Source organism: Trachurus japonicus, chromosome 22 (genome assembly GCF_045865225.1).
Source record: "Trachurus japonicus isolate A0001 chromosome 22, Traja_1.0".
Taxonomy (NCBI): domain Eukaryota; kingdom Metazoa; phylum Chordata; class Actinopteri; order Carangiformes; family Carangidae; genus Trachurus; species Trachurus japonicus.
This window is the reverse complement of record NC_140928.1, coordinates 15,713,171-15,740,545: the sequence shown is the minus strand read 5'-3', so window position 1 is coordinate 15,740,545 and position 27,375 is coordinate 15,713,171. Positions and strand designations below refer to the sequence as shown.

The following is a 27,375-nucleotide window of genomic DNA, read 5'->3' as shown; positions in this document are numbered from 1 at the left end:
TGTGTGCACAAATTTCACATATATATTTCAGGTGCAGGTCAGCTGACCATTTCCTGTATGTTCTAACAAGATAATAGCTGTTAATTCTATCACCACAAGATCTACATGGTTTAGCCCACATGCATGTCCTTTTGTGTTTTAGCACGCATATTTGTGTACGAGTCGTATGTATGAGTGCTCAGCCATTTTTTCACAGCGGAACTGCACATCCCCTGAGCGTTACTAAGTGAATATATTAGTGGTGAAGTGAACGTGGGGGTGAGTCAGCCCCTTATAGGTCAACTGTCGCCCTGCATCTCAGTCACAAGGCTGCACGCTCTTCCTCTTCTCTCCTCTTTGTGAGGGTTTCTACAGCACAGTAGACTGAGCACAGAAAAACATTAGATTTTATAGACTACTATATGGATAGACTGTACAAATGCAGCGTATACAAGTGATGCTTTCTGTCTCCATCTCCATCAGTAGAAATAAGGCAAATGTTCGATCCTCGCCTGAGGTTCTTTCAAATTCAGCCAGAAGATGTTTTCAGTCAAGAGTGTATGCCCTACCTTGCCTGTCAAATGAAAATGAAATTACCAAACCACGTGGAAATATTGTGAATAACACAGTGCTTCTCAGTGTAGAAGGTGACAGCCATTCTCTGAGGCATGTACCTGAACTCCTGGAAGAGGGAGGAAAAAATAGAAACAGTCGCCCACCTCCCCTCATATCTCACATAAACACACATGCTTTCAAAACGGCTAAAAGCTGTTTTTAGCAACTTGCCTGGCAATAACAAGCGTCCATGAAGGGCTGCGAGGTGTCATTATAGGACACGGCGTGAAGAGAAATGTGTAGCACTAATTCCTGTAGCGGGATCGGGCCAGTACAGCCCTCCTAATCTGATGGAGAATGTGTAATCGGTTAATAACCTCAGCGATTTCTATCATTAATGGTAAGACCGGGAGCTGCCCAGACTAATGCAAGGTAGCAGGGGGAAAGCACTGTGCAACAAAGATGGCACTGTCTGTCGGAGATACTGGCGCAAAGAAATCAGGCTCACACTCACAGAGCATAGCTAAAATGTTCTGTTAGTTCAGCAGGGAAAACAAATTACAGCTCGAGCGGCTAGCCAGTGTCATAGCCAGAAATTATACAGAAAACAAAACAGGAAGTGTTTTGGACTGACCCTTATATTAATTAACCACCCCAAATCCATGTTTCAAAAGCTGTATTTTTTGGTTTTGATCACTGGTTAATTGAATTTGAAGCATTCAGCCTTGTGACTATCATTTTCGGCTATATCATTTCTTTCTCCCCAGTGTTGTCTCTCTCAGGAGTCTCGGTTGTTCCTTGTTTTAGCTGCCAATAGAGACTTAATGACTCCTGTTAACCTAACTCTCCTGCTTCATGGTTATTGCTTTAAAGCAGCCATTTCCAGAGTCTGTTAATGGGGTATTGTATGTTTATTTCCTTGATTTTGTTTCAAGTCATTACATTTCATTTCATCAAAACTCTTCTACTGACTCAAAGCAAGTGAGCAAGTGCAACTTCGGGATCCTGTTCAAGGACACTCTTGTTGGACAGTTGGCTGTTGTTATGACCTTTATTATGTTTTTCAATATCTATTCTCCTTCACTACTTTTACTCTGCAGTTTGATTCTCATTAGTTTTTTTTTAATTGGTTGGTCGTCTTCCTAGGGGCCTGCATCTTTTACATTTAATAACAATGAAAGTTCCCTATTTAAATTGCAGATTCACTGTTCCAAGAGCACTGTCTGATTAGATTTTGTTGCACCTTATTGCACAAATGTATTTTTGTTTTCTTATGATCTGTATTTATAAGCTAGTTGAGAATTAACAACAATGCCTGCATATATTAATCTTGTACTTTATATACACTCACTTTTATATGCACACTTTATATACACATAAATGTTTACAGGAGGTGCTCGTGTAAACGTAATGGCACACCACTCGATAGGATCCAAGCCAATCATAGAAATCATTAACTCAGCAAAAACGAAAGACGTCACCTACTGTAACAAACTGACAATTAACAAAACTTGTCTTGTTTTGTGAGGTAGAGAAATTCATGTGAACAAAAGGAGTTCACTTTGTTAACAGAAAATAAAACAAGGCTGTGGAATTGAAGTTAAAGTAAAATGTAGAGCTGAAAGACAATTACAGGATTAGGCGATCAGCACTAAGATGAATAATTTGCTGTGTCTCTTAATTTTCAAGCAGAAATTTGTGGCTCCGGATTTGATGTTTTTTGTTTTGGACCTTTGATTGGACTTCATAAGATATTTGAAGATATAAACATGCATTTTGGGAAATTATGGTAGTTATTATTATTTGTTTTCTAAAGCTTTATAGACCAAAAATAATCAACAGATTCATCAACAATGACAATTTTTGTTAGTTGTAACCCCAGTGGCGTGTTTTACAAGACCTGCGAGAGAAAGCTCAGACAATCAGTCACATAGACTAAAGTAGAAGTGAATCCAAGATCAGGGGTCATAATCGGTCGGCTCCTTCATGTCTGGAAACACCTCCAGGAACTTCAAGGACGGGGAAATGGCTGTTCATGCGGTTCTGGGCATTCTGTAACACTGTCAATCAATGTCTGAAATGATGAGCATTTTTTTTTAGTCAGTGATGATTAGTTTGGAAGTAAGGTAGTTCTGTGTTCGGTTGAGGGGTTAACATATTTGGACCTAATGATGTGTGAGGGCGGGTTTAGTCAGCCCCTCCGAGAGTTTATTCCTGGACGCCCAGATCCTGTTTTCAGCTCTTGAAAAAAAAAAAAAAAAGTGTCACTGGTCCACCGAGCAGGTTCCTGCACTGCTCTGACATCTGGTGCCCTGTCTGTGCCAGGATGCCCCCGCCGCACTCAGGAGTGTGTTTCTGGCGCTGCACCTGAATCTTCTGTTCATTACACACACCCACACACATACACACACACACACACACACATACCAACTCCTGCATGCCATGCACTTATAGACACATACACTCAGGGATTTGTGGGAAAACACACACAGGTTGTAAGTAAAACAAGCTTACGTACAAACAGCATTTGCCACTACAAGTGTTTGAGATTGAACATATGTATGCACACACCTCAAATCGCACGTAAAACTGGTGCATGGGGTACACACGCAACACACACTTACACACACACACATTTTCGCACACACCCAGCTCTCACACCAGTGCAAGAACATATGTCACCCCCAACTCCTCTGAGAATCAGTGTAATTAATCAGACCCTGAGATGCAGGCTGCATTCAACAAACACGTATATATGCACACACACACATACACACACACAGCGCAGGAAGCGGAACACAGCAGAGAAATTGTTGTATGGTAAGGTAGTAGTGTTTTCAAGTGCTGTTGATTACAATTTAGCTGCGTTTGCCTGTATTTGCATGTAAATCAATTTCCAAGTGTTGTTGCACTTCATGCATTTGCTCTGGATGTCACAGTCTGTGAAGAATCACCTTGCTCCTTTCTTCCCTTCACTGTCTCTTCCTTTCTGTTTTGTTGGCCTGACCCCACATTCATCCACTAAACAATCTCCCTTTCAGAGACGTGTCTAGAGCCAAACACTTCTTGGATACTTCAAAACTTTTTTTTTTTTTTTTCCAGCGCTAATCGCACTCTGAATGAATATGTAGCCAGGCAATTCAGTCTTAATTAGAGAGACTCTTATCCCAAGTACTGAAACATTAAGATGACACTCTCTTCATTCAGGATTACTTTAATTGGCACAATTATTGTAATTTGGTTGCAATTATGTGCCGGGATAAAAGCGCGTTCCAAAGCTCATGCGGGTGATTCCCTTTATGTGGAATCCTTTAATAAGCTCTTAAATATCTGGCCGCAAAAAAAAAGGCGAGATCCTATTCTTCTCTTATGATAAATACTTTTGAACTTTTCCTGCCCTCAAATGAAAAGTCTTTATTCTTTGCCACGCTGCCTATTGTTCATGCGAATTCCCGTTGAATTTGTGACACTTTCTGTAATCTGTGCGCGCAGCAAATGCTCAAAAATAGTTTTTCTTTCTCTACGTCCTCTCAGGGATCCCATTGTCCCCGTGCTAAAATCCCTCCGGGAGGTTTTTCAGTGAAAGACAGAGTAAAAACTGGTAATTCGATCGCTCATTGCACTGCCATTTGCCAAGAGACCCCGAAAATGTGTGTGAATTTGTAAAGGCTGGTGTGAAGCCACCTATGTCTCAGTGGAGTTCTGGCTCAGTCACTGATATGACACGAGCATTGAGTCTACACACACACCCGTGTGCTGACAGACTGCCTGACTGACGAGTCGATGAATAACAGACAGAGTCAAATAAGAATGTATGGTAGGTGCGAGATAAAGATGGAAAAGGGAGAGGGGTGGAAAAAGATAAGAAGGGGCACAATGAGAGAGAAAAGAAAGTCCAATCTCAGGAGGTAAAATGAGGTAAAGGAATCATAATGTGTGAATACTGCAGAGGATCAGACCAGATACCAGCAGGATTACCGCTAGACGAATATGCCATTGGTGTATTCATGTCTCAGGTGTATTCATCGCCTTAGGTGATGCTGCTGCTCCAAGTGAGATAGTCCAGGTGGTGAACACATACAAATTCATGCACATGTCCCCCCCGGGTCCCACATGGCTGTGTACATTAGTGAAACTGGTCCACTGTTGATTTCGGGTTGGTGTGTTGGTGTGTGTGTGTGTGTGGGTCCAGTCTGCATTGTCATTCCACCCCTCAGGTGTTTGGCGGTGGTGACTCAGGCATGAATCAGCCTCAGCTCCACCAACACTCAACCCCCACTGAGTTTCTCAAAATGTTCAACAAAAAAAAGCACACACACAAAAACATGGCAGCCACTGTGTACAGGTGACACAGGAGGGGAGTGTGTCTGTATTTTTGTGCGGCTACCACGTGAGGATGGAAAGAACGTAATGCAGCATTCTTTGTTAGAAAATCCTTAAAGCCCTTTTCATTTCTGCCTGTAAGCCGAGGTTGAAGGATTAGACTAATTGGTCTGAAACAAGAGAACCGCTGTGTTCCCTTCTTCTGTGGAAGCTGTAAAGAATCATTTCAAATGTAATAAAAGCCTCAGCTACACCTCTGACCGGCCTCTGCTCTTCGGTCTTGGAGTCGTTCCTCGGTGACGACAAGTTATTGATTAACATTCGAATGTGACACTGAGATGGGAGCGAAGAAGTGGAGGGCTGAGGCTCAGACACCTGACTGAGACTTTGGTATTTCTCCGGTGTTGAGCATTATCACTGATCTCACTCCGGCTCCACAGCCTCTTTGTGCTGGAACCGCTGGAAGGTGGGGATATGGGTGGTGATTATAAATAGCAGTACGGGGTTGCAAGAGGGTCAGCTCTGACCTTTAAGTGGACAGTGAGATTCGCCACTCGGCTGCCACGGGCACACTTGATAGTTACACACACACACACACATACATACACACATACACATAGACATCCGGCCCTTAACTGATGTTAACATCCAGGCCCTTGAAAAGCCAGTGGAGGTTAGGCCCTTTTAGGGTGTGTGTGTGTGCTTTGTGAATGTGTGTGAGTGGAAACCACACTAAAATGGCAAAGAACGACTAGGTAAGCAAGCCCAAAGAATGTGATTTGAAGATCTGGATTATATTGGGAGGAATCACAAGTGTCCTTTTCTATCTTTGTTCCTAAAGCAGCTCTTGATTCGGCACGCGTGCTACCAGCCACACCGTAGCTTAAGGATTTACTTATCAGATTTATCTGCTGGGGTCTCTTCAGAAATGCGCTTCAGATCCTGAAGAAAGTTTTTAATAAGCCAAGAACTTTTACTCGCTGCCTTTTACTTTTAAACACATTGGAGTTGGGAAGCTTTTAGAAAAAATCTGTTTTTGCAGTTCTGCATTTATTTCTCTCTCACTTTAGCCTTCTTACTCACCAATGCTCACACGCTCGATAATGTTTTGGTATCCCTCACGCATCATATTTCTGATGCACGCATCCCACTCCGTGAAGTAAACCAGAGCTTTACTGGTTCAGCCTGAGAATCTTCAGCTTTATTTGTCAAATTCATTACTCCCTGTATGGATTTTAGTTCCATAACAAGACTTATTCCAGATGTATAATCCACTGCAGAAGAGCACATTTATCTTCAGTTTTTAGCAGTCCACTCCACTTAACTCGGCATCACACAATCTATCAACTGGCCATTACAGCTATCAAACAACCACATGCGCTGATATGAACTTCGCGGTGCAATTAGTGTCATGATGAACGAACTCTGCCGTGACCCTGTGATGCTCCAAACTCTCCTCTTACGCATAAATCACCAAGCTGAGGTTTAGTGTTTAACTATTTGTCAAGAATGAGGCCTTAGTTACTCCAAGTGGAGGGTTCAGTTAAGGTTTTTGGGGTCTGGAACAAGGAGGCTCCGATTCGGCGCTACACATGAGTTTAATCAACATTTCAGGGAACCACTGAGTCCTGAGCCCGTCTCACCGAGAGGCTGCTCGCTCTGAAGCTGCTTGGTTTTTTATCAGCCTGGTGTGTTTCCCATTACTCTGCTTGTCTCTGTGGTTTGCTTTGAGATGCACAGGTCCAGCTTACTACACGAGAGTTTCAATTACTGGACTAAACTTTGCCACGAATGTATATGGAAAGCAGACGCTGCCACAAGTTGTCAGTTGGCACTGCCAAGACAAGGAAGCAAGAATGAGAGAATGCTTGAGACAGGGAGGAAAGCAGAGATACAGGGTGTCCACATTACTTGAAGCATTTGATTCAAATCAAGGAAATACCTCTGGATTTTAAGGAGACAAAGAACATGGCGTCATTTAAAGTGAAAACATATTTATGCTCTCCCCCTCTTCCTTTGGGGTGGTGGAGTTTTTGGCAGCTTCCACTGTAACAATAACCTCTCTCAGCATTGATGCTGGGAGTCCACGCGCCAGCATGCTGGTCTGTCCGCTTGTCCACTGTTTTCCCAGAGAGGGCCTCACTGGTTTCATCCACGCGCTTGGCAGACACTGTGCCAGCGGCTCTGACATGACTCTGACCAGGAGAGGAATGTGCCGGACCCGGGCCTGGTTAACTTCTTCACCCACACATTGTTGTGGTGGTCACACAGTGTCTCACACTGAAACTCTTGAGCTTCTTAAACACAATGTGCACAGGCGTTTGTCTGTTCTGCAGGCATATCTCTCTGTCTTTGGGCCCCTTTATGGAAATGTTTGGCAGTGAGACCACCTCTTTGTAGCATGCATGCGCATGTCATCTGTAAAAGCACAGAGGGCAGCTGTAAAGCAAAGTCAAGTGGCACATTCATAGTTTCAGTGCCCAAAGAGAGGACGGAAGGGATAGAGTGATGAATTCTGCTTCATTCCCGTCAGCTGCAGCGTGTGGGAGGTTGAGAGGAGAAGAAAGGCTATGCTCCAGTCAGCTTTGGGACCTATTAGCATTTGGATAAGCTCAGAAAGCTCTCAGTGGCCACACCACACAGAGAGTGGTTGGACCTAAGCGCCTGTGCTGCTGCAGCTATAAGCTGGGTCCTGTCAATGGACCCATTGTGCAGGAACGGCTGCTGGGATGCCTGCCGGCCTTTATCTCACTCGTCCTCGGTCTGCTTGAAAGTAGCAGGCCGGCTTCCTTGGCGCCCCGGCCTGTACATCCATCTTGTCATTTGGCAACTGATTGCTGATATGAATGGCTTTGTTCACTTTGTATCGTCCATTCATTGTGAGGGAGACTAAGTCTGAAGTGATTTCTGTCAATTGCTTAATGCCAAGGCCAACAACTCATCATTAGTTATCTGCACAGGATGTCATTTACAGTGGTTAAACCTCATTCACAAACTGCTGTTGGCATTTAAGGGGCACAGTTTGTTCTGAAGCTCGACATGATGTCCAGAATCACCCTAATGAATTATCAGCTGTCAGATTCATTTGTCTTCCAGTAACTCTGCCCCCTCTCTATAGTTTCCTACTTCCTTCGTTTGCATTTCTACAAGTCTCCTCTTCAACCATCCATTGATTTGTGCCCTCCGATCTTTACCAAAGATCCTACAAGGCCAGTTGTGTTTGAAGTGTGAGCTCCATGTTGTGTCTGGCCCGCCTATCCAGCAGACATGTCTGACCAGTCAGCTGGGAACGACAGGAATGGACCTCTGACTCTCCACTCTCTCCTTTTTTCTTCCCATCTGTCTGGGTATAACTCTGTGATGGATGTCCTTGATTTGTTCTTCTCACCGGCCCCTGGTTGTCTTTGGAAGTCACAGTAGTCTGTACCACTGGTGCAACAGCGCGCCAGAGCAAACACGCTGGCCAGCCGAGTAGTGGGAAGTTGGAGCTAGTTTCTTTTTTTTGGGGGGGTGGGGGTGGCATTGTTGTCGGATGGCACGTGTTCAGTGAAACATTTACAGGCTGAATTTGTCCAGCATCATTCAGTATGTGAAGAAGCCAAAAGTGATATCACTACAACTTAATAAATTTGACTTATATTACATTTTAGTTCATTTTTGGGGCCAATTGGACGCATCACTGAGCTGTGTTAGATAGTTCTATAAAAAGACGTAATATTCCTTAGAAAGTCTTGGGAGGGTTTTCTCTTTATAGCAAAAGGAAGTGCCCTGTGTATGCGTGTGTGTTTGTGCGTGTGAGTCACTGGCTCCTGTTGGTCTGTGTCTTCAGACCCACAAATAAACAGCAGTAAGCCAGCTGGAAATTGGGAAAAAGCACAGGCTTCTCCCAGTCTGTATACGGGTTAATACAGTTCATGGGAAAAGGAACCAAACACCCACACACACACACACACTGAACGTGTATTTGCACATGCGCACAAACACACACTCCACCCTTCATCCATGCCTTTGAATCTCCCTGTCCACACTGCCCAGGTGTCTGCAGTGGACATTACACACACACACGCTGTTTTTTTTGTCCATATTGTTTGAAATCAATTGCTGATACAGCTCATGTGTGTGTGTGCGTGTGTGTGTATGCACGCAGGTAACATCTGTGTCTCCAGTGTCCTGCTCATCCTCCCTAGCAGAGGTCACATGAGCGGGGTTCATCTGTGTGCCAACATGGAGCTTCCTCGACCTTTTGGGTCTTGTTAAAGGTTCTAATGGAAGGAAACACTGAGAGGGCTTTGTGCACTGGAGCCCAGCTGTGCCTCTGCGTCCTCCCCTCTCACAGCCTATTCTCTCTTCTTTCAGTCAAAGTGTGTCTGTGCTGGCAAGTCGGATGGGGGCAGTGGGGTTTGGGTGACCCACCTGGGCTGGTCTGCTGAGACGTGAATGTCTGCAGGAGCGTCACACAGCACTTGGCATGGGTGTACGAGCCCGAGCACAAATGCAAAAGTGTAGATTTAGTGTCATTGTAGATTGGACTTCTTTGTCACCTTAAGATTTCCAGGTAACTGTTGTCGCTTTTCAGACTTGGCACATGTGAAAAATTAGCAGCTTTCCAGTGATATTCTGTTATAAAATTATAATAATCACACATTTGGGTTACAAATTTTCACATCTTAGCATCTACGACACCTCCCCCCTGTATTTCTTGCCAGACTCGTACATTTACCACAAGGTCACAGGTTCGAGCCCTGCAACAGCAGATGCGTCCATCACCAGCCATCTGTCCTGTCAAAATGTCCTTGAACAGAAGACTGGACCCCTACCTGTTCACTCCCTGTAAAGCAGTCTGGGCTGGAGAATCAGCTTTAAGCCTTAAATGGAAGAGATGTAGTGGACTGTTTGCTGCAAGTGTTGTTGTAAAGTCTTGTTTTCGTCCACTACAAACTTCACTGGATTGGGTTGACGGGGCTACATCCAGTATGTTAACTGGAATAAGTTAGCTGGTAGTTTGGATTATTAGCTAACAACAGTGTGCTGCGCCAGATGCTGACCTCACCCTGACTTAGCTTAGCGTGCTGTAGCAATGGTACTAATCATCCAATCAAGTCACAGAAAGGCCTGCCTGTGTTCACTCTCAAAAACAGATCAGGCCCAGGGAAAAACCCAGCTCATCAGCCAGCATTTCACAGCAGAGCATACCAGTACACAGACTGGGTGATGTATGGGGAGGAAAGGGGGCAGGGTTGATCCGAGAGGAGGGAAGGTTAAGCAGGATGTAGGGAGAGGGAAGCATCCACTGAGAAAATGATGAAGGGTTGGGATGAGAAATGGAGGCAGAGATGAGAAAGATGTCTGCTCCCCCGCTGGAGTCTCCTCATTCATCTGATAAGAGCGGCACATTCTGGTGATGAATGGTCAGTGCCATAAGTCACTCAGAGTTTCATATTTTCATGTCTGAATGATGGGATTAACGAGATGTACTGATTGCCCTGGGTTGTTGGTGTTTGCATCCCCGGTAGCCTTGGCCACATGTTAATGTTGTCCTTGATTAAACTGATATCCTTTTTAACCTTGTGCAACTGAAACTGAATTGAAATTTCCCACTTCTTAGTCTTAACATTTCAGTATTTGTAGCATCTCTGAACTGATACTGATACTGCTTAATTGATATTATGTGTCAGAGTTTGTACATTTTTTGAATGATTTTTCATAGTATTCCATCAAGTGAACACGGCACCATTCTTGATGTAATGCAAGACTGTTTTCTCTGTAGTATACGCAGGAAAAACTATATCGCACAATAACGGAACACAAACATGGTGTTTACTTAAAAGCCTGTGATAACAAACATCTTGTTAACTGTAGCAGCGCATCATGACGTGCTTCCGTCTGCTGCTTGCTAAATTACCCTGATTGTCATCTTCTCAGGTTTCCTCCTCTGCTGAGAAAAGATAACATCCCTCACTCTATCTGTCCTCGAACATCCCCCCTTTTCACTATCTCGCCTTCTCTAAATCCAGTTATCTCTCTGCTCTCATGATGATGATGACCGTTGCATATCTTTTCAATCTTAACAGAACTGCTTGCTATTTCCTCTTTTCTTTTTTCATCAGAATGTGCAGCTTTGTGTTTACAGCTACAAACGCGCCAGTCAGAACTTGGTGTAAACTGACATGTTGACATATTTGTGTCCTATGTGTTTAACACTTTTTTGAAGAGCTGTAGAATTGAGTTGTATGGTAACTTCTTTTCTTTATTTTTCTAATGTCCATTCTACAGAATTGGATGTCCAAACAACAATACAGTCTCCAAATCATTATTCTTAATATTTATAAGTAGGTATCATGTTGAGTGGCGCTAAACAAACTATCACCCAATTAACTGTGATGTCTCCTTCCTTTGAAGAATCTCCAAGAACATTCCCACCACTAAAGATGTGGAGCCACTGCTGGAGATCGATGGAGACATTCGCAGCTTTGAGGTCTTCCTGTCCTCCAGGACGCCTGTTCTCGCTGCCCGAGACGTGGAGACGTTCCTGCCCTGCACAGTCAACCTGGACCCCAAACTCAGGGAGATCATAGCAGGTTCGTACACACTCACCACTGTGTCGGTGCTGATGCATGAAAAAGCAGCATGACATGTCTTTTAATGTGGTGTGTGGGACATAACGAGAACATCTCGTGACCTTTCACTGCACATGGAGTTGCTCAGTTGTCATGGAGCTTGTTTAATTGTTATCGCATGACAACAAAACAACAGCTGGACTATCTCCATGACAACAATATCATGTGTGTTTAAAGCTAGTGACACACCAAATAAGTTGGATCGACTGTATTGTTCAGATGTTTTTATTTATTGTAAAAGAGCCAGAGCATAATAATAATACATTTATATTTGTATAGCACCTTTCAAAGGCACTCAGAGACGCTTTGACATAAGATTCATTCACATTGTTTTTATACTCAAATCATTGAGCGATAAGCATCGCTAGGATCTATGCCAATATTTGCATGTAGTTAGAGCCATTTTTATTTACATTAAGCTTTTCATAGAAGTACAGGGTCATATTTTATATTTTGTTAATTGAATTTTTTTTTTTAAAGACACAAATTCACATTTAATGAATTTAAACATATTTGTGTAGAAACAGAAACTAAGGTGTGATATATATTTTTACTTTATGTTTAAAAAAGCTGCATACCAGGTGAAGGTTAGGATTAGTAACGCTCCTGCCGTCTCCCAGATCTTCAGCCCATAAATAAATCTCTGTCTCTGCTCAGTTTTTACAATAGAAGGCAGGAGACCATTTTGACTGGTATCCACTGTAACACAGCACAGCTGAGAAGAGATCACACATTCAAGCCTCTCTATCTCTTTTTTTAAATTGTTGTGATGGAGCTTCTGTAAAGCTTGTTAATAATCATCATAAAAATTGAGTTGCAACCGTAATTAACCTTGATCAACGTCTCAAACTTTGCTTTGTTGTAATTTGAGGCAAAGGGTCGTGGAAGGTGCTTGAAAAGATAATGAATTGCACTTAAAACGGTGAGACTCTCAGGTCCAGAGAATTTGCAGTTTTGACTGCATAAATAAGGAGCCTTCAAGGTCACACCAATCAGTCGTAACATTTAGTGAAACTTACACACAGCTATTAAAAGGTGTCTCGACATATTTCATTTACGTTTTTTTTTTCTCTCTGGGTTAGCTCAAGATGAAGCTGTTAGGCTTTTAATGTCAGTGTGATAAGACATGTGTTAGTTTTTATGTCTGTATGTTAAAGGGAGAAAGAGGATAATCATACAGTCAGAGTTTAAAGTACCTCAAAGCAGTGAGTATACAATAGCTTGGAGAAAGAGAGAACTGTCGTCTATGTGATGTGTTGAATTTGGTGCCAGCACATTTGGCAGTGACATTACTCATAACATTGCAGCAGGGTCTGCTGTAAAATCTGCCACTGCAGGGGCTCTCAGAAAACCTCCAGTTTGCTTCTCATTTCCAAACAATCAAATGTCAAGCAGATTTTCACTACAGCACTGTGGGATCGGGACAGCACTTTCCCTCGCTGTCACCAACGTGCTGCACCAGGTTTTTACAGTTTGTAGTTCCAGTGACGTAATACTGCATCAGTATGAAACTGTAAGCTAGAGCGGCGCTGTTCTTTTGCTTCCATGCGTCAGCGTCCGTTCAGTCTATACAGGAGTGTCAATGACGTCTAGTGTGAAGCTGCTGCATCATAGTGTTATGAGACCACAGAAAACACACACACACAAAGTCTGTTCCACAAAGCCGAGCTTGAGTCATGGAGGGCGCAGCTTGACCAGGCTGAACAACCAGACGTCCGGTGTGTTAAGTACAGTCGTTCTCTGCTAACAGCGTACGTATGTGTATGTAGTGTACCCTCCACCTAACCACATAAAACATGTGTTTATTTGTGTGGGTTTGCTCAGAACTGTAAAGGTTTTTTTCACCTCACGCCACAACGCGTCTCCAGGGAGCGGAAGGTGACCGGCGCTCTTACTCAGTCATCCAGCTCCCTCCACTCCCTCCACGGCCAGTCGCTACTTGGTGCCCAGTGTCCTGTGGCCAGCCAGTGGGCAGTGCTGTCAGTGATACCCGCCCATGAGGCTGACTCACATCATAAGGCCCCCATTGTGTTCACAGGCTGGATTGGGTCTCACTCAGCGTGTCATTCAGCAGCCACTTGTATAACCAGGAGACATTCTGGTGCCTGCTTCTGTTTCTGGTTCTTACTTTCTTGCCAGCCACACAGAGCCACTCTGTTCTGTCTCTGGGCTTATTTAACTTTAATTTGGGAGGTTTTACCAAAGCTCCCTACTCAGCTCCTACTTGACTGAAAGTCACGTTGATTGATGTGAAAACAATTGCGGCGAAGCAGTTTTGCCACAGTGTCTATGGGTTCACATGGTCTGTTTTGTTTGTTTACATGAGCAAATTTTTTTTTTTTGTTGTCAGGGACAGCGAGGGCCTCTGTGTGCCAGAGTCGTCACATGGCTGGTACATCATTTGGAAAACACAGAATATCAACATGCCCGCTGGTTTGTGAGCAAACAGAGTAATAGAAATCAAAGTGAGAACTGAATTCACAGTTGTAGGTCGTTGTAATGGTAACATCTGCGCTCCGTTTCTCTCGTTTAGCATTTGGTTGTTTGATTGTCTTCTATTTTGGATCAGGAGAACATGTTCAGGGGACAGTGTTCTTCTTGTATTCCCCACAGTGCCTCAAGAATCAAGGAATTTAGCCCCTGTGTGCGTCGATTGTTTGATATGTATTTTTCTCTGTGGATTCACAACTGTCTAAACTCTCTGGAGATGATGAAATAAAGCTAAATTATTGATGCGTGGGTGGATCTGAAGGGTCTTTATAGTTGTCGCCAAGACATGTTCATCAGCATCACAGATAAACAGTTCCTTCTCTCTTTCTCGCTCTTGTTCTCCTTTTTTTTTTTTTTTTTTTATCTCCCCGGCTCTGTCCATTCTTAGATGTGCGTGCCGCCAGGGAGCAGATGCACTTGGGAGGAGTGACCTATCCCACGCTGCCCATGCAAGAGGCAGTGCCCCGTCCTCAGCCAGGTTATGGCCACCACTCGGCCGCCTGCTCCCCGACAGGCTCCTTCACCGGATCGCTGCCTCCTCAGCCCCACAGCTCCTACTTCAGCGGGATGACGGGCCCGCAGCACCCCTTCTACAACCGGGTGAGACAGAATACACAGACTTGTGTAGATAACAAAGCCCTGTGTATCCACTGTTTACAGAGGAGACCCCAGGTGGCGCTCACTGATCCCCCACAACCACAAATAACCACGTAACACTTGGCAGTTATTCTTGATAACTGATCGTTTTATTATCATCATATCTTTTCCCCCCACTGCATTTTTTGTGTGCCTGAGCTCCCTCATATGATTTTATAATTTCTATTTTGTTTTGACGTTTTCTCCTCTCCCCACCCTCCTCTCCTTTAGCCTTATTTCCCCCATCATGTGTATCACCTGCCACGGCATTACCCCCACCATGTTCCCCCATCCTCGCGTTCCTCCATTAAACCATCTGGCCATCCTCAGGACCCCAATGGACTTGTAAGTAGAGATGTAGTGCTACAGCCACTGAACATTTGCTTTCATCTTGGACTCAAACAGATATAATTCTTGTCACACATCATGTAACAACACTGTCTGTGTTATTGGATTGATTGAAGGTGTAAGCTGTTTTTTGTCTTATACATTACCCCGAGCAGTTTCCAGTTGAGGGATATGTTTTTCCATTTGTAGTAAAAATTTCCCAAATATAATAAAACTTTCAAAGACTCAGGCTCAGGATATAGAGCTATGCATCAGTCAGTGTTTACTATGCTATCAGGTCCATTGTGTCGGCCCACAGCATGCAAAAAGTCTGATTCCCTTTCTTCTTTTAACACCTCCTCCTCTTTCATCTGCCTCTCTCCCCCATGCCTCTCTCTTCTCAGCGTGATGTCATGTGTTTTAACTTTACATTTTCCATTACCTCCTGATGTTTTTAATATCACCCTGTTTCCACTGCTCCTGTGCCCAACCCCTGCCTAGCTCCCGATGCTGCCGGGGCTATTTCTCTTCTCGTTTTACAAGTCCAAACCCAGAGTAAAAGGAGTGAAAGGGTATTCCATAAATTGAGCGGTCATGAACTCAACCTTCATTAGCCTATGTCTCCATTCTGTGCCCATGTCAGGATGTTATTGCAGAGGATGCCAGAGAAAGCCTCCCCTCCTGTCCCTCTGAACCCACCATGGTAACCTGACTAACATGAGCCGACGTAGAAGCACATGCATTGCACACATACACGTCTACATAGATGTTGTGGAGATCTAGGGATGTGCATATGTGCAACCGCTTCTATATAATCTGCCTGCTGACCTGATGCTTAACCCTCATTTGTCATTTATTGCGTTGCATGCTCAAAATGGCACGCCTGTACGTTTGACCGACTGCTTATTTTGATGCCGTGGTTTATAAAAACCGAGAGAACAAATATAGACGATCGCACTTGACTTCTCGCTGCAGATTACGTTGAGTAAATACACAAACTACAGCATATGTAAATATAACATGCCTAGTTTACGTTAACTCTATTGGCAGAAGAACAGCAGTTTCCCACTTTCTTATGAAAAGTCCTGTAACCCACTTCTGGAGCTACACTGAAAATAGCCAAAATCTCTACACCCAGATATTTGCACGTTTCAAGAGAAGGCAGCCACTATTAGAACAATTTAATGATAACACCATTCAGGAGATTTCTGTGCCACAAAGCCACTTATCAGGGCACTGCCAGCAAGCATTTTAAGGAGCTGTATGAAAGATTTAAATATAGATTAGTATAGGATGTTTCTTCCCCCTATCTCCGCTCTGTCTGTATTTCTTGTCTGTCTAATTTTTTTTTAATCCTTTGCTTTAAACCTTTAACACTGTCTTAAATTTTTATATGGTTTTCAGTTCTCACATCATCCCATGCTCCTTTGTCTCCTTCCTTCCTCAGTATAAATTTCCTCAGTTTCCTCTGATTCTGGCTTTTCCATGTACATTAGCCCATCTTATCCCTTTGTGGTTCACACTTTATCTCTTTGTGCAGTGCTCATGTGTGCCTACATTTCGACAAATCTGTGAATGTGGATGTGTGCGCACCCTCGCTCATTTGTGTGTGACTCTATGGGTATGTAAGCGGGCCTAGCCCAGTGTAATTGCCTCGCTGATATAAGTGCGAGTGTGGATTCCACGGCCTGTCGGGATTATCATCATAGCAACTGTTGGGGTTGGCAACACACACACACACACACATACGCACACACACACTGACAATGAGCCCAGTGCTGGTAGAGCTTATCTCCTTACCAAGACGCTTCCTCCCTCACAGAGCTCTGTTTCCTCTTCCCCATCCTTCTGCCCAGCCCTGAGCTCAGCCCAGCTGTAATTACGGTCTTATCACACACACACTGGGAGGGTTCACATATAAACACACACACACACACGCGCAGACACACCCGCAGACATTTATGTTTTTGCTCACGACCTTAAAACACACACGATCGCAGCCTGAATGGAGGAGCCGTATTCAAGGCCTTAGCTGAATTGAAACTTCTGCTTTTTCTGCACAGAGCAAGAGATGTCTCATTCTCTTACTGGGTCTTTCTCTCTGTCTCCGTCTTGTCCACAATCCATTCTGTCTGCAAAGATTATGACTGTAAAAGCCCGCTGACTCCAGCGAAAACAAAATCTCCTTGTGTAATAATTCTGCTTCCAATAGCCTCTTCTTTTCCAGCCTGACGTGGCTGGCTGGCTGCGCGGCTTCTGTTAAGGAGCCGTCTCCTCCCCTGCTGCGAGGCAGATAAATGTCTGTCTGCACTGTTGTCAATGTCTCTCCTGTCCTCTGATGATGAGTTCAACATGTGTGCCGCTTGTCTGTCTTTTCTGTCTTAATTTCTGCCTCCCCCTCTTTTCTTTTCTCGCAGGTACAGCCCCGGCTTTTTTAATGTTTTAAACGTCTGTGTGTATTTTTGTCTGACGATTTGTCTGTCTGCTTCTTTTTTGTCTCCTTATAAAGCATTTAAAGTCGCTGCCTTACAAATTGAAGCAGGTACACCTTCGGTTTCATGGTTCCTTTCATCACTACAGCCAACCCCCTTTTTTCCCATCTTCCACCTCACCATCTCTCTGCTTAATCTTTATCACTAACGCACTGGTTCATTCAGCATGCTGTAGGAAGACTCATCACTTAGACAGAAAAACACAACTGGAGGTCCTAGTCTCTCTGTAGTAGTCCAGTAGATTCACTAACATAGTTTCATTCTAAAGAAACCTCTTTACCATGTGGACATGAACAGTAGTTAAACTCTGAGTGCCAGTTTTCATCCTCTTGCCCACCACTACAGAAAGTTGGCACCTACTATTGTGTACTGTATTGTGTGAGCTGCTTATTTTTTTTGTCTAACAACCACTCACAGTCCAACTAAGCTCTGCTCTCCTCTCCCTCGAAACCAAAAACAAAGCCAGGGGGCTTAGGCTGAAGCCACGTCTTAATGGTGTTAATAGCTGGGAGAGAGCAGAGATGACGAGGGAGGGAGTGGGAGGAAGAGATTGCGAGAGAGAGACAGAAAAAAACAGAGTGATGGAAAAGAGAGCAGGAGGTCAGTGCAGGAGGCTGCGAGGAAAGGAATGTGAGAAAGAAGGAGGAAGGGAGGGTGGGAAGGAAGGAAGGAAGGAAGGAAGGCAGGAAAGAGGGAAGTTAGAGTGAGAGTTCAGAGAGCGAAGAAAGGGAAGGGAGGGGGCGGAGGAGGGTGGATGAGGTTTGTTTAGTTAGTGTGCCAGCGGGTGTCATGTAGACTGTCTGTGAGGCCTTAGACAGCGTCAACACGCCGCTGGTATTAGTCACATCCAGCCTCGGAGCTCCTTGGCGGCCGACCGCCTCAGTTGAGGCTCGGGGCTCAAGAGCGGCTCACAGACTTACAGACTCCAACCCTTAAGTGTTGCGCACACACTTTACTTGCTTATATATACACTGAGAAAAAGAATAAGAGCAGGTAACAGTGTATTTGGATAGGTTGGCGGCTTTGTTTACTTTTACACTTACACTGTGTGACTGATAGAGAGAGTTACTGTGTGGGATTGTGGTTTTGCACCTCTGTGTGCCTCGCGGTAACAGGCCTGCACATCTCCTTGCCAGGAATTGTTGCTTGTTTTGCCCTAATCAATAGGTTTAGGAGTGATGGTTTGCTCTAACAGAGTGTGCGAGTTTGCCCTGGAAACCTTAACTCACGCAAAAAAAAAGAAACTCCCACTGAATAAGTTGTCTGTCTTCTAATTAGATATGCGTGTTTGTGTAGGTCTCTCCTGCAGTCCTGCTCAGCTCGATGAACACAGACGCAGTGTGTGAGCGTCTTAAACAGATGGATGGAATCGACCCCAACATGCTGCCTCAGTACACCGCCACCATCAAGAAGGTGTGTCTGCTAATAACATTCAAAATTTGATCCATATCTCTATTAAGCATGATTGAGCTCCGTGATTAAGTGGAAAACACTAACAAGGTTTTTTGATACTTTTGCAGATACTTAGTTTTAAATTATTTTGCAGCTTCTCTCCTTCGTCTCCTAACATGATTGTGTAGTTCACCTGATTCTAATTTACACACACTGATAACTTCAATCAGTGAATAAAATCAGTCCTTCCGTTGCAGGCTAATATAAATGGTCGGGTGCTGTCCCAGTGCAACCTGGACGAGCTGAAGAAAGAGATGGAGATGAACTTTGGTGACTGGCAGCTCTTCAGGGGAATGGTGAGAATGAATCAGTCTCTTGTTTGCTGCCATAACAAAATGTTGCTAAGTGGGCATGTGTAACAACTTGAGTTTCAATGAGATAAAACATTTTTATCAACTGAGTCAAATGAAAAGAACTGAGCCATCAGGAGATAAATGATAAAGAAAGCATCAGTCCACCCACAACTATGAAACCTTCATCATTACTCTGGAAAAAAAGGTCTGAAACAGATTCACAATAGCACACATTCTCCTCTGTGATACTTTGCAGACACTTAGCCTGCCAGGGCCTTCCTGTTGATATATGTCAGCTCTTGTTTATTCCAGAAAGAAGCAAGACAGCATCACATAATACGGCATCTTGTGCTCCGCTGAGATATTAGGAAGGGAGATTTTATAATCCGTATTACGAGAAGGGCGCTAGTCATTCAGCCAGGAGTCCAGTCGGCTGAGCCGGAGCTGAAATCACTAACACATGTAGCCGGCTTCACTTCATCAAATGTCAGTCTGTGCTGCTAATACCAGACCAGAGCCCCAGATTGGTCATGTTTTACCGGAGATCTGATGCAGAGCTCACACAGGAGCAGCAGGAAAGTGCAGCAGCCTGACTGCTCCATGTACTAACTAGTGTTGTGTTGCCAGGATGCAGCCAGCGCAGCCATCTGGTTCAAGATGGCTGACTGATATCTGGATGAAGGGAGTTTATTGTCGAGGAGGAGTGGACAGCTGAATAGCTCTACTTAAGGACCAGCTCACAGATCTCCTCTCACAACAAGCACATGCTTTTGTTGTTGTTGTTGCTGCCTAACATACTTGTTGTGTATATCACATGCTCTTTAAAAAAAAAAAAACATGTTTACGACTGACTCTGACTCCTGAAACACAGATCAAATGAATCTTCACTCTGAATTACCGAGTTGTGGCGCTTTTTTTTTCAGGTGATGGAGCAGCGTCATGCTGAAAGCCAGGCTCTGATTCAGGATGAGTCCCGAGCTGTTAGCGAGCAGGGCAGCAGCGTGCATCACGGCGAGCCCAGCAGACGCTCAGCGGGAGCCCAGCGTGAATCCGGGGCCTTCAGCCTGAACCTCAGCTTCGAGGAGCTCAGTGGAGCAGGACTGGAGGAGCCTCCCAGACACAGCAACAACACACACTGGCCGGTCAGTCTTCCTGTCACATGTAAACACACGGCTGGTGGCAGATACGATCACACACATCCGACATGTGTATGCACATTTTACTAACCCAATATAACATGTGCAAAGCAGATAAGCGGTGTAAAAGCTGCTGGTGCAAGCATACGTGAGAGCGTGTTGCACTCACATACGGGAATCGCAAGGTCACACACCCCAAACTGTCACATGGCCACGTGTCGTCTGCAGCGAGCAGCACCCATTTAGCCAGTGTGTTAGTGACCTCAGTGGTTTCACATTAATGTGGTTTTGAGTGAGAACAGAGACTAGCAGAGGAAGCTCATGGCGCTCTTAAAGATGGCAGAATTAAAAATACAAACACACACACACACGCTGCAGTGCACCAAAATGTGTCAAGGGGCCCCCTGTTTGTTATTTTCACCTTCCCTATTCCCAATTTGCAAAATCTCCGAGACACGGGCAGACACTCACACATAGACAGCTGGCTCCACTGCTATTTTATATGATCTCACTTTGTGATGCGTTTCAAATTCAAATCATCCGAAGCTGAAAACACACCACCGCTTTCATTGCCACTCGCTCTGCGTTCTTTTGCCAGCAACTTTTTCACTGTATCCAATTTTCATATCCTGAATCTTTCATTTGTCACTAATGTAACCGCCACATTTCTACATGTATTAAACCGAGGCGTCACGCAGCATCGGTAATCAGCGTCAGCGTATTCCTTAACAAGCTCACATGATGTTTTACGCACCAACCCCAACCCCTGCTTGTCTTGTCAGGTGGCAAATCACCGCACCTCAAGCATGTCCAGCCTCAACTCCCAGGAATCCTCTAATGACATCTGCAAGCTGACAGACAAGCAGCAGGCCGAGTATCGTGATGCCTACAGGGAGTACATCGCTCAGATGGCCCAGGTGGAGATGTCCGGCGGTGGGGGGGAGAGGCCCGTGCAGCCCCACCCCGGACAATTCCTGCAGGCTGCCAGCTCAGAGGACAAAGCGGTGGGTGGACATTCACAAGTACACTGTCAAGTTTTTCTCAACAGATCACTGACGCCATACATACTTAAATCAGATCAGAGCGGAGGCTCCCGCTGGCAAATTGCGGGAAATGGACTTGTGGTAACTGTTGTGTAGATGAAATTCTGAGGTCAGTTTCATGTCATGTTATTCAAAAAAATGTGTTTTAAAATGTTTTATTTCTTTGGCCTGTGCAACGGCAAAGCTCTCACTCTGGGCCAGGACAGGGGAAATCTCTGCTCCTTGCATTTCTTGATCATTGGCTTATAGTCTTTATTTTTCTTGGCTAATAAGGAGAGACACGACTCCCCTTTGCAGAGGCCTCTCTGCCAATAGCACAGGATACTGTATATTTTCATGTTGTTCTCATCAAATTCTTCTCCGTCACTCAGGCCAAGGAAGGAGCTGACCAAGATGGCCGCAAGTCCTTCACCAAGAGAGGCTCAAAGACGAGCGATGCCACAGATTTCCCCTCAGGGACCGATGCCCAGACCCTGGACCCCATCAGTGAAGAGGACGAGAAGCTGGACCACAGCTCATCCTCCAGGACTCCTGGCACCAGGAAGAAGGGAGCTGGAGCATATTACCACAAACTTCCCAACGATGAAGACTCAGGCCCAGAGGAAGCAGACAACACCACACCTCTTCTCCACAGAGAGGATGAAGGAGGCGCTCCGTCTATCGGGCTGCTGACCAAGCCTGGCTTCCTCAACGAAATCCTCCTGGATAAGAAGGAGTCGTCCGACTCAGGGATGCGCTCCAGCGACAGCTCCTCCGACCGCTCCCTGGAGGAGGCCGAGGGAGACGACGCTCTGAAGCCCAGTCCCATTGAACTGGAGCTGGAGGGGCTGGTGAAGAAGAGAGGCCTCCTCCCCAGCAGCCTGAGCGGCCTGCAGGACGCCACGGTGGCGCGAATGTCCATCTGCTCCGAGGCTCCGTCCGAGGCCAGCCTGATGGCCAGCAGCCCCGATGAAGGGTGGCCGTCCAGCGGGGTGAACAACCTCAACCGCACCGCCAGCAACACCACCCTTAACAACAACACAAGCAGCCCATCTGACACCACCACCAACACCAACACCAACAACAGCCAGCAGCAGCAGCAGCAGCAGCAGCAGCAGCAGCAGCAGCAGCAAGCTAACATCACAGGCACACAGTCCTCCACCTCCTCCTCCGGCTTCAACGAGTCGCCAGCTGTCATCATCACCCCCGGCAGCAGCAGCAGCAGCAGCACTGCCAACACCACGGCTGCCACCATCCACAACCAGAACCTGCGCACCATCAGCCTAGGAGATGAGAGGGAGAGTGTCCTCTAAGGAGCCATATGTGTGTGTTATTCTGAGAAGGGTCGGGTTGTAGGCTGTTGTTCTTGATGTTGTTGGTCCAGATAATCATGATGTTGATGTTGTGATGCCTTCAAAAGCATTAGAGTAGATCTGTCTTCTGCTGTTAGGTAGAAAATGTAGGAAATGTTGGCTTTGGATCAAAAGAAGTGAGATTAAAAGCTTTAATTAGTTGTGGTTTGTTGAACACAAGCACAAATTTGATACATCCGTAATTACATTTGAAATGTAACGACACCAAAAGGTTTCAGTCAGGTCAAATTGGAAGAGCTTTAACTTCTTCATGTTACAAGGCTTTTGCTGTCCCGTGTGTTTGGATAGTTAGTGTGATGATGAAATGTTAAATGTTGTGGACATCACATAAAATAAATGTTGCTTCAGGAAATGTAGTCAGGAGTGGAAATAGCCAATGTTACAGACTAGACGCCTTTGTCTCAGATGTGTTTTGTGCGGTGCGTAGTAGTTGGTTACAGTAGACGACGGTGTGCACAGTGGTACAGTGTGTTGTTGTTGGTCATTTCTGTGGTAAAAAGAAAAAAGTGCATGCACCCAACCCCAAAGTGGGTAATTTTTTTCCAAAGTTCCTAGTGAAACTGTGTTCAATCAATAAAACATTTTTGACTTTGCAGACCCTTAAATTCTGTGTTGTTTTTTTCTTATTCTGCTCCATCACGCAGGAAAATCAACTGTGAACTGTGTGTTTCAGGTAAATAAAATACAACACTTCAGCTCTAAGTCTTCTGTTTAACCATTTTATGTTTTATCTTTCGCAGTTGAATGGAAAACAGTGACAGTTCAGTGGAGGACGTCATAGGAAGGTGTGATATTGCCCGACAGATGGCGCACTCCGCATACAAACGTGCCGGACTCTCTCTGTCAGTGTTGTGAATTACTGAGAGTAACAACTTCAGCTCAGGGACTCTAAAAGTTGGGTGCTGCGACCTGCTGAGGAGTTTTAAAGGTATTTTCTTTTAACGGTAAATAAATCTTTATTAGATTTCATACTTGGATTAATTTTCACGTGGTGAAGAGTGTAAATTGTCTCCTGGGGTTAAAACATCAAATTTGGGTCTGTAGCCTAATGGGCGGGTTTGTTTGTATAAGTATGTGAGGATCCGTAGTGAACTGTTGTGAAGACGATGATGATTGACAGGTGTTGTTTTACTACAGGCCAGCAACTGTGTCTGTCATTGACACTGTCCTGTGACAAACTCTCGTCACATGAGGTTAGATATATTTGTCAGAGGGGCCTGACCCCGCCGTTATTATCTTAATGCGTTCATATTACCTGGATAATTTGTTTGGCAACAAGCAGCTAAGTTTACTGTCCCTAGGTGCTGCCTCTGCCCCTGGGTGGAACTCAGAGAAAGTCAGAGTTATCTTGTCCATCAAAACGACATAAGATCAATTCTTTTGAGAAAGAAGCACATTTGTTGACGGAAAGCGATACAGACCAAATTAGAATTTTAAAAAAAGAGAGAGATTAATAACCCCAAAATATACGCTTTACCATCCCAATTTCACCTCAAGTTAAATTTCCATAATTGTCTACTTAAAATAAAAATGGAAAAACAAAAAAAAAAAACATAGCCTACAGCCCAGTACGTTAATGGCTCAGGCTGTCACGCTAAACCATTTAATCCTATTTACTTTACATAGCATGTGAGAAAGTAAAAGTGAAGCCAGTGCGCCCTAAATAAGCTTTTATGCAACTGTTTGCCCCCAGGTCGTGTTGAAGCTCTGTTTCTATGGGTCTCTCACACACACACACACACACACACACACACACACACACACACACACACACACACAGCAGGTCTGATAAGGACACTTTGTTGTAGGATTTGTTTAAGTGCGTCACATGTTCACTGTCCATATACTTGTACGAGGTGGAAGGCGGTCAGCTGGATGCACAGCTGGAGAAAATGAATTTACGCCTTGTTTTGACGTTTCCTGATCCACTGACACTGACCCCCCCTCCCCTCCCCTCACACCCCCAAATGAAACATGTTCAGCTTGTGTTTTTGATTTATTTTTGTATAAAAAAGGTACAATTTACATTACTTTTATAAAAAGTTTCAGCATAATTAAGTACAACATTACACTTTTGCAGAAGTTTCAAATTTCTGCAACTATACAAGATAAACTCCCGATAAGAGTTCACACGGTTTCATTCTTTTCATTTCAACTTTTTTTTTTTTTTAAACAACGTCCAGTCCTTCATGTGCCAACAATTCTGACAAGACGAGACTAAACTTTTTACAGTAACTAACCAAGTTGTCTTTTCTAAATCACGTTCCCACCTCCGCAAAAAAGCGAAGACTTCAACAAGGAAGAGGAGGGGGGACAGGGGTGGGTGAGGGGGACAGGGGTTGGGGAAATAATCCTTGTGACAATAATCTCGTTTTTCCTCCCACTGTCGGGAATATAACGCGCCTTCCATTTCCAGAAAGGACCCACAAATAAAAAGTCTTAAGTTAAATAATAATGAAGTGTCCAAACAGAAAAGCACATCACATAAGATTGTCCCATAATAACCAAAAAAAGTCTCTTGATTTCAGCGTCAGAAAAAAAAGAAGGTAAAAAACAAAACAAAAAATCCAGGCCTGGAGGACAGAGGTTGGATGGGTGGGTGGTGGTGGTGGTGGTGGTGTTGGTGTTGGTGGGGGGGGGGAAAGTCCTGCTCCCCAGGTCCTGCGTGTGTGTTTTTGCGTCTTGACCAAACACCTGCAAAAGATTGAGAAAGAGAGGCGTGTTTAGAAAATGCAAACAGGGCAGAGATCCGGACAGACTGGCGCCAGGGAGGAAGCCGCAGTTTTTAACATTTAACCAAACACTCCCAATACTAAGCAAACCCTGCGCTCCAGATGTACACACACACACACACACAGTCAGGCATAGTGAGAGAGAAGGAGAAGAGAGGACACACACATACACACACACACACACTTTTCGCACAACTTCAACCTACAATCTGGGGAAGAATCAGCGTAATTGCCGCTCAGCTGGCGCCTACCCACTTCTTGTACCAATTATGTGCAGACATCGTAGTAGCAGTAATCCAAACAGCCATTATTTTTCCTGTTGCAGATGCTCTTCATTATAGACACAAGAGGATATAATACAACCCTGACGACTGCTACTTATGTACAGTAACCCAAGCAGCCCTGCAGCGCAAAAGCCTCCATTTTTATTCCAATCCACCAAAAACTAAACTAAACAAAAACCTCCAATAGCTAAATAAATATCTGTCTTCAGACACAGCAGATGAGTCACAGAATTATTTGATTATAAGGCGATAAATCTGTGGATCTGGGTCACCTTACTGACACACAAGTCCTCAGGAAGCACATGCGGCTTGTTGACTAAATGTTGCGTTCAAAGTCGCTACTTTGATTAAGAAATAAATGTAAACGAATATACCATAATTTGATCAAAAAACTGCATTAAAGTCGGTCCAACTGTCCGCGCTTTGTCCATAAGTGACGCCCCAATGTTGCAGCACCAAAAATAAATAGAAAACACATTGGGACCATTACAGCAACGTGAGACGTTCAAGCACATTAGCAGGGAACAAATGGATTGGTAAATGGTAATTCTAACCCATTCTGCTCCAGCAGACTGGGAGACAGGCTGTAGCGGAGCCTTGAGAAGCCCTGGACAGAATGCAGCAGCAGACATGAGGACAGCCTACTTACCGCTTTAACGATGCAGAGTCCGGCTGTCATCTGTCATCAGCTCTGATGGCAACTCCGGGGACTGAAAACAAACAAACAAACAGACCAAATGTTAATTCCTTTTTTTACGCAGCATCTGATTTAGATGTGGTTGGCGTTTGCAACAGTGTTTTTATGTAGGTCGAATCTATCCCTTCTCACATGATTGTGAACACAAAAGAAGAAAGAAAAAAAACAAGAGAAACATGCCATTTTCCCTTTTTCCAACAAGCCATTTTGTGCGAGTTACGCATAGGCTACAAAGGCGCAACGGCTATGCGCACAAATAAAAAAAAAAGAAAGAAAACCCCACTCCACAACACACCGGGTTGTGTGTTTTTTTTTTTCTAATTAGGATGCTTATTTAGCTACGGCGTAATTACCTGTAATGACAAGATGCTGATATCTGTGTTGAGGGTGGTGAGGGGGGTCCTGGAAGGAGCCTGCCCCGGCCGCGCAGGGTGATGCAGGCTGGTTAGTGCGACACTGGAGTCCAGCGCAATCTGAAGGTCCAGGATGTAGTCGATGACATGCTGCAGGATTTCCATCTTGCTGACGTTCTTGTTCTGGGGGATGCTGGGCACCAGCTCCTTCAGCTTGGAGTAGCAGTCGTTCATGTTGTACAGCAGGCTGAGCGGGTCATCCACCGGGGTCTTGCTCCGAGAGATTCCCAAGGAGTGCTCTGATAAATTCGCGTTGTTTTTCCGGAAGGACCGCACGGGGCTTATTGCTTTCATTTTGTCAGTGTTGAGGTGAGCGAGAGGATTTTTTTCTTTCTCTTTGCCTGTGTCGGTTTCTTTGCTTCTTCTTCTTTTTTTCTTTTTTTTTTAGTCCTGTTAGAGCCAGACGATCAGCGATCAGACTGGATTACTAAACTGTCAGAGCGCTTTATATAGGCAGCAGGCTGGGCATGCGACACGGGCGGGTCAAACGCGCTGATTGGGAGCGGTCACGATGTCACTCAGCGCCGCTCTCCTCCGCCATTGGCATCTTAGAC

The 27,375-nt window shown here is 44.7% G+C and overlaps 2 protein-coding genes and 1 long non-coding RNA gene across 7 annotated transcripts in view; 1 reads left to right on the top strand and 2 right to left on the bottom strand.

Annotated features, from left to right (window-relative positions):
* The window catches only part of kidins220a (kinase D-interacting substrate 220a), a 43,849-nt gene extending 21,001 nt beyond the window's left edge, over positions 1-22,848 (top strand). The window contains exons 24-33 of one of the 5 annotated variants that reach the window (XM_085766893.1): positions 11,257-11,435; positions 14,353-14,564; positions 14,832-14,945; positions 15,571-15,630; positions 17,437-17,469; positions 18,716-18,832; positions 19,069-19,167; positions 20,088-20,306; positions 21,083-21,304; positions 21,715-22,848. In XM_085766893.1, coding sequence (XP_085623019.1) covers positions 11,257-11,435; positions 14,353-14,564; positions 14,832-14,945; positions 15,571-15,630; positions 17,437-17,469; positions 18,716-18,832; positions 19,069-19,167; positions 20,088-20,306; positions 21,083-21,304; positions 21,715-22,635 — 2,176 coding nt within the window. In that variant the 3' untranslated portion in view covers positions 22,636-22,848. The remainder of the gene's footprint in view (positions 1-11,256; positions 11,436-14,352; positions 14,565-14,831; positions 14,946-15,570; positions 15,631-17,436; positions 17,470-18,715; positions 18,833-19,068; positions 19,168-20,087; positions 20,307-21,082; positions 21,305-21,714) is intronic. The other 4 variants (XM_085766890.1, XM_085766889.1, XM_085766891.1 and 1 more) reach the window with 4 other exon arrangements.
* Positions 22,849-24,236: 1,388 nt separating this feature from the next.
* On the bottom strand, positions 24,237-24,639 carry LOC146963761 (uncharacterized). The gene is made up of 2 exons (XR_015034704.1): positions 24,450-24,639; positions 24,237-24,418 (listed from the first exon to the last, which is right to left on the bottom strand). It is a non-coding gene; the product is annotated as an uncharacterized LOC146963761 (long non-coding RNA).
* A 39-nt stretch (positions 24,640-24,678) lies between these two features.
* On the bottom strand, positions 24,679-27,242 carry id2a (inhibitor of DNA binding 2a). Its single transcript, XM_085767017.1, has 3 exons — positions 26,762-27,242; positions 26,361-26,421; positions 24,679-25,389 (listed from the first exon to the last, which is right to left on the bottom strand). The coding sequence occupies exons 1-2, from the start codon at positions 27,113-27,115 to the stop codon at positions 26,365-26,367; spliced, it is 411 nt and encodes a 136-aa protein (XP_085623143.1). The 5' UTR covers positions 27,116-27,242; the 3' UTR covers positions 24,679-25,389; positions 26,361-26,364.
* Between the last annotated feature and the right edge of the window lie 133 nt (positions 27,243-27,375).

Excerpts from the sequence above, each read along its gene's own strand:
- id2a (XM_085767017.1), bottom strand. The coding sequence starts at position 27,115 with ATGAAAGCAATAAGCCCCGTGCGGTCCTTCCGGAAAAACAACGCGAAT. Across the intron at positions 26,422-26,761 it reads TCAGCATCTTGTCATTACAG|TCCCCGGAGTTGCCATCAGA; the intron begins GTAATTACGCCG and ends GTTTGTTTTCAG.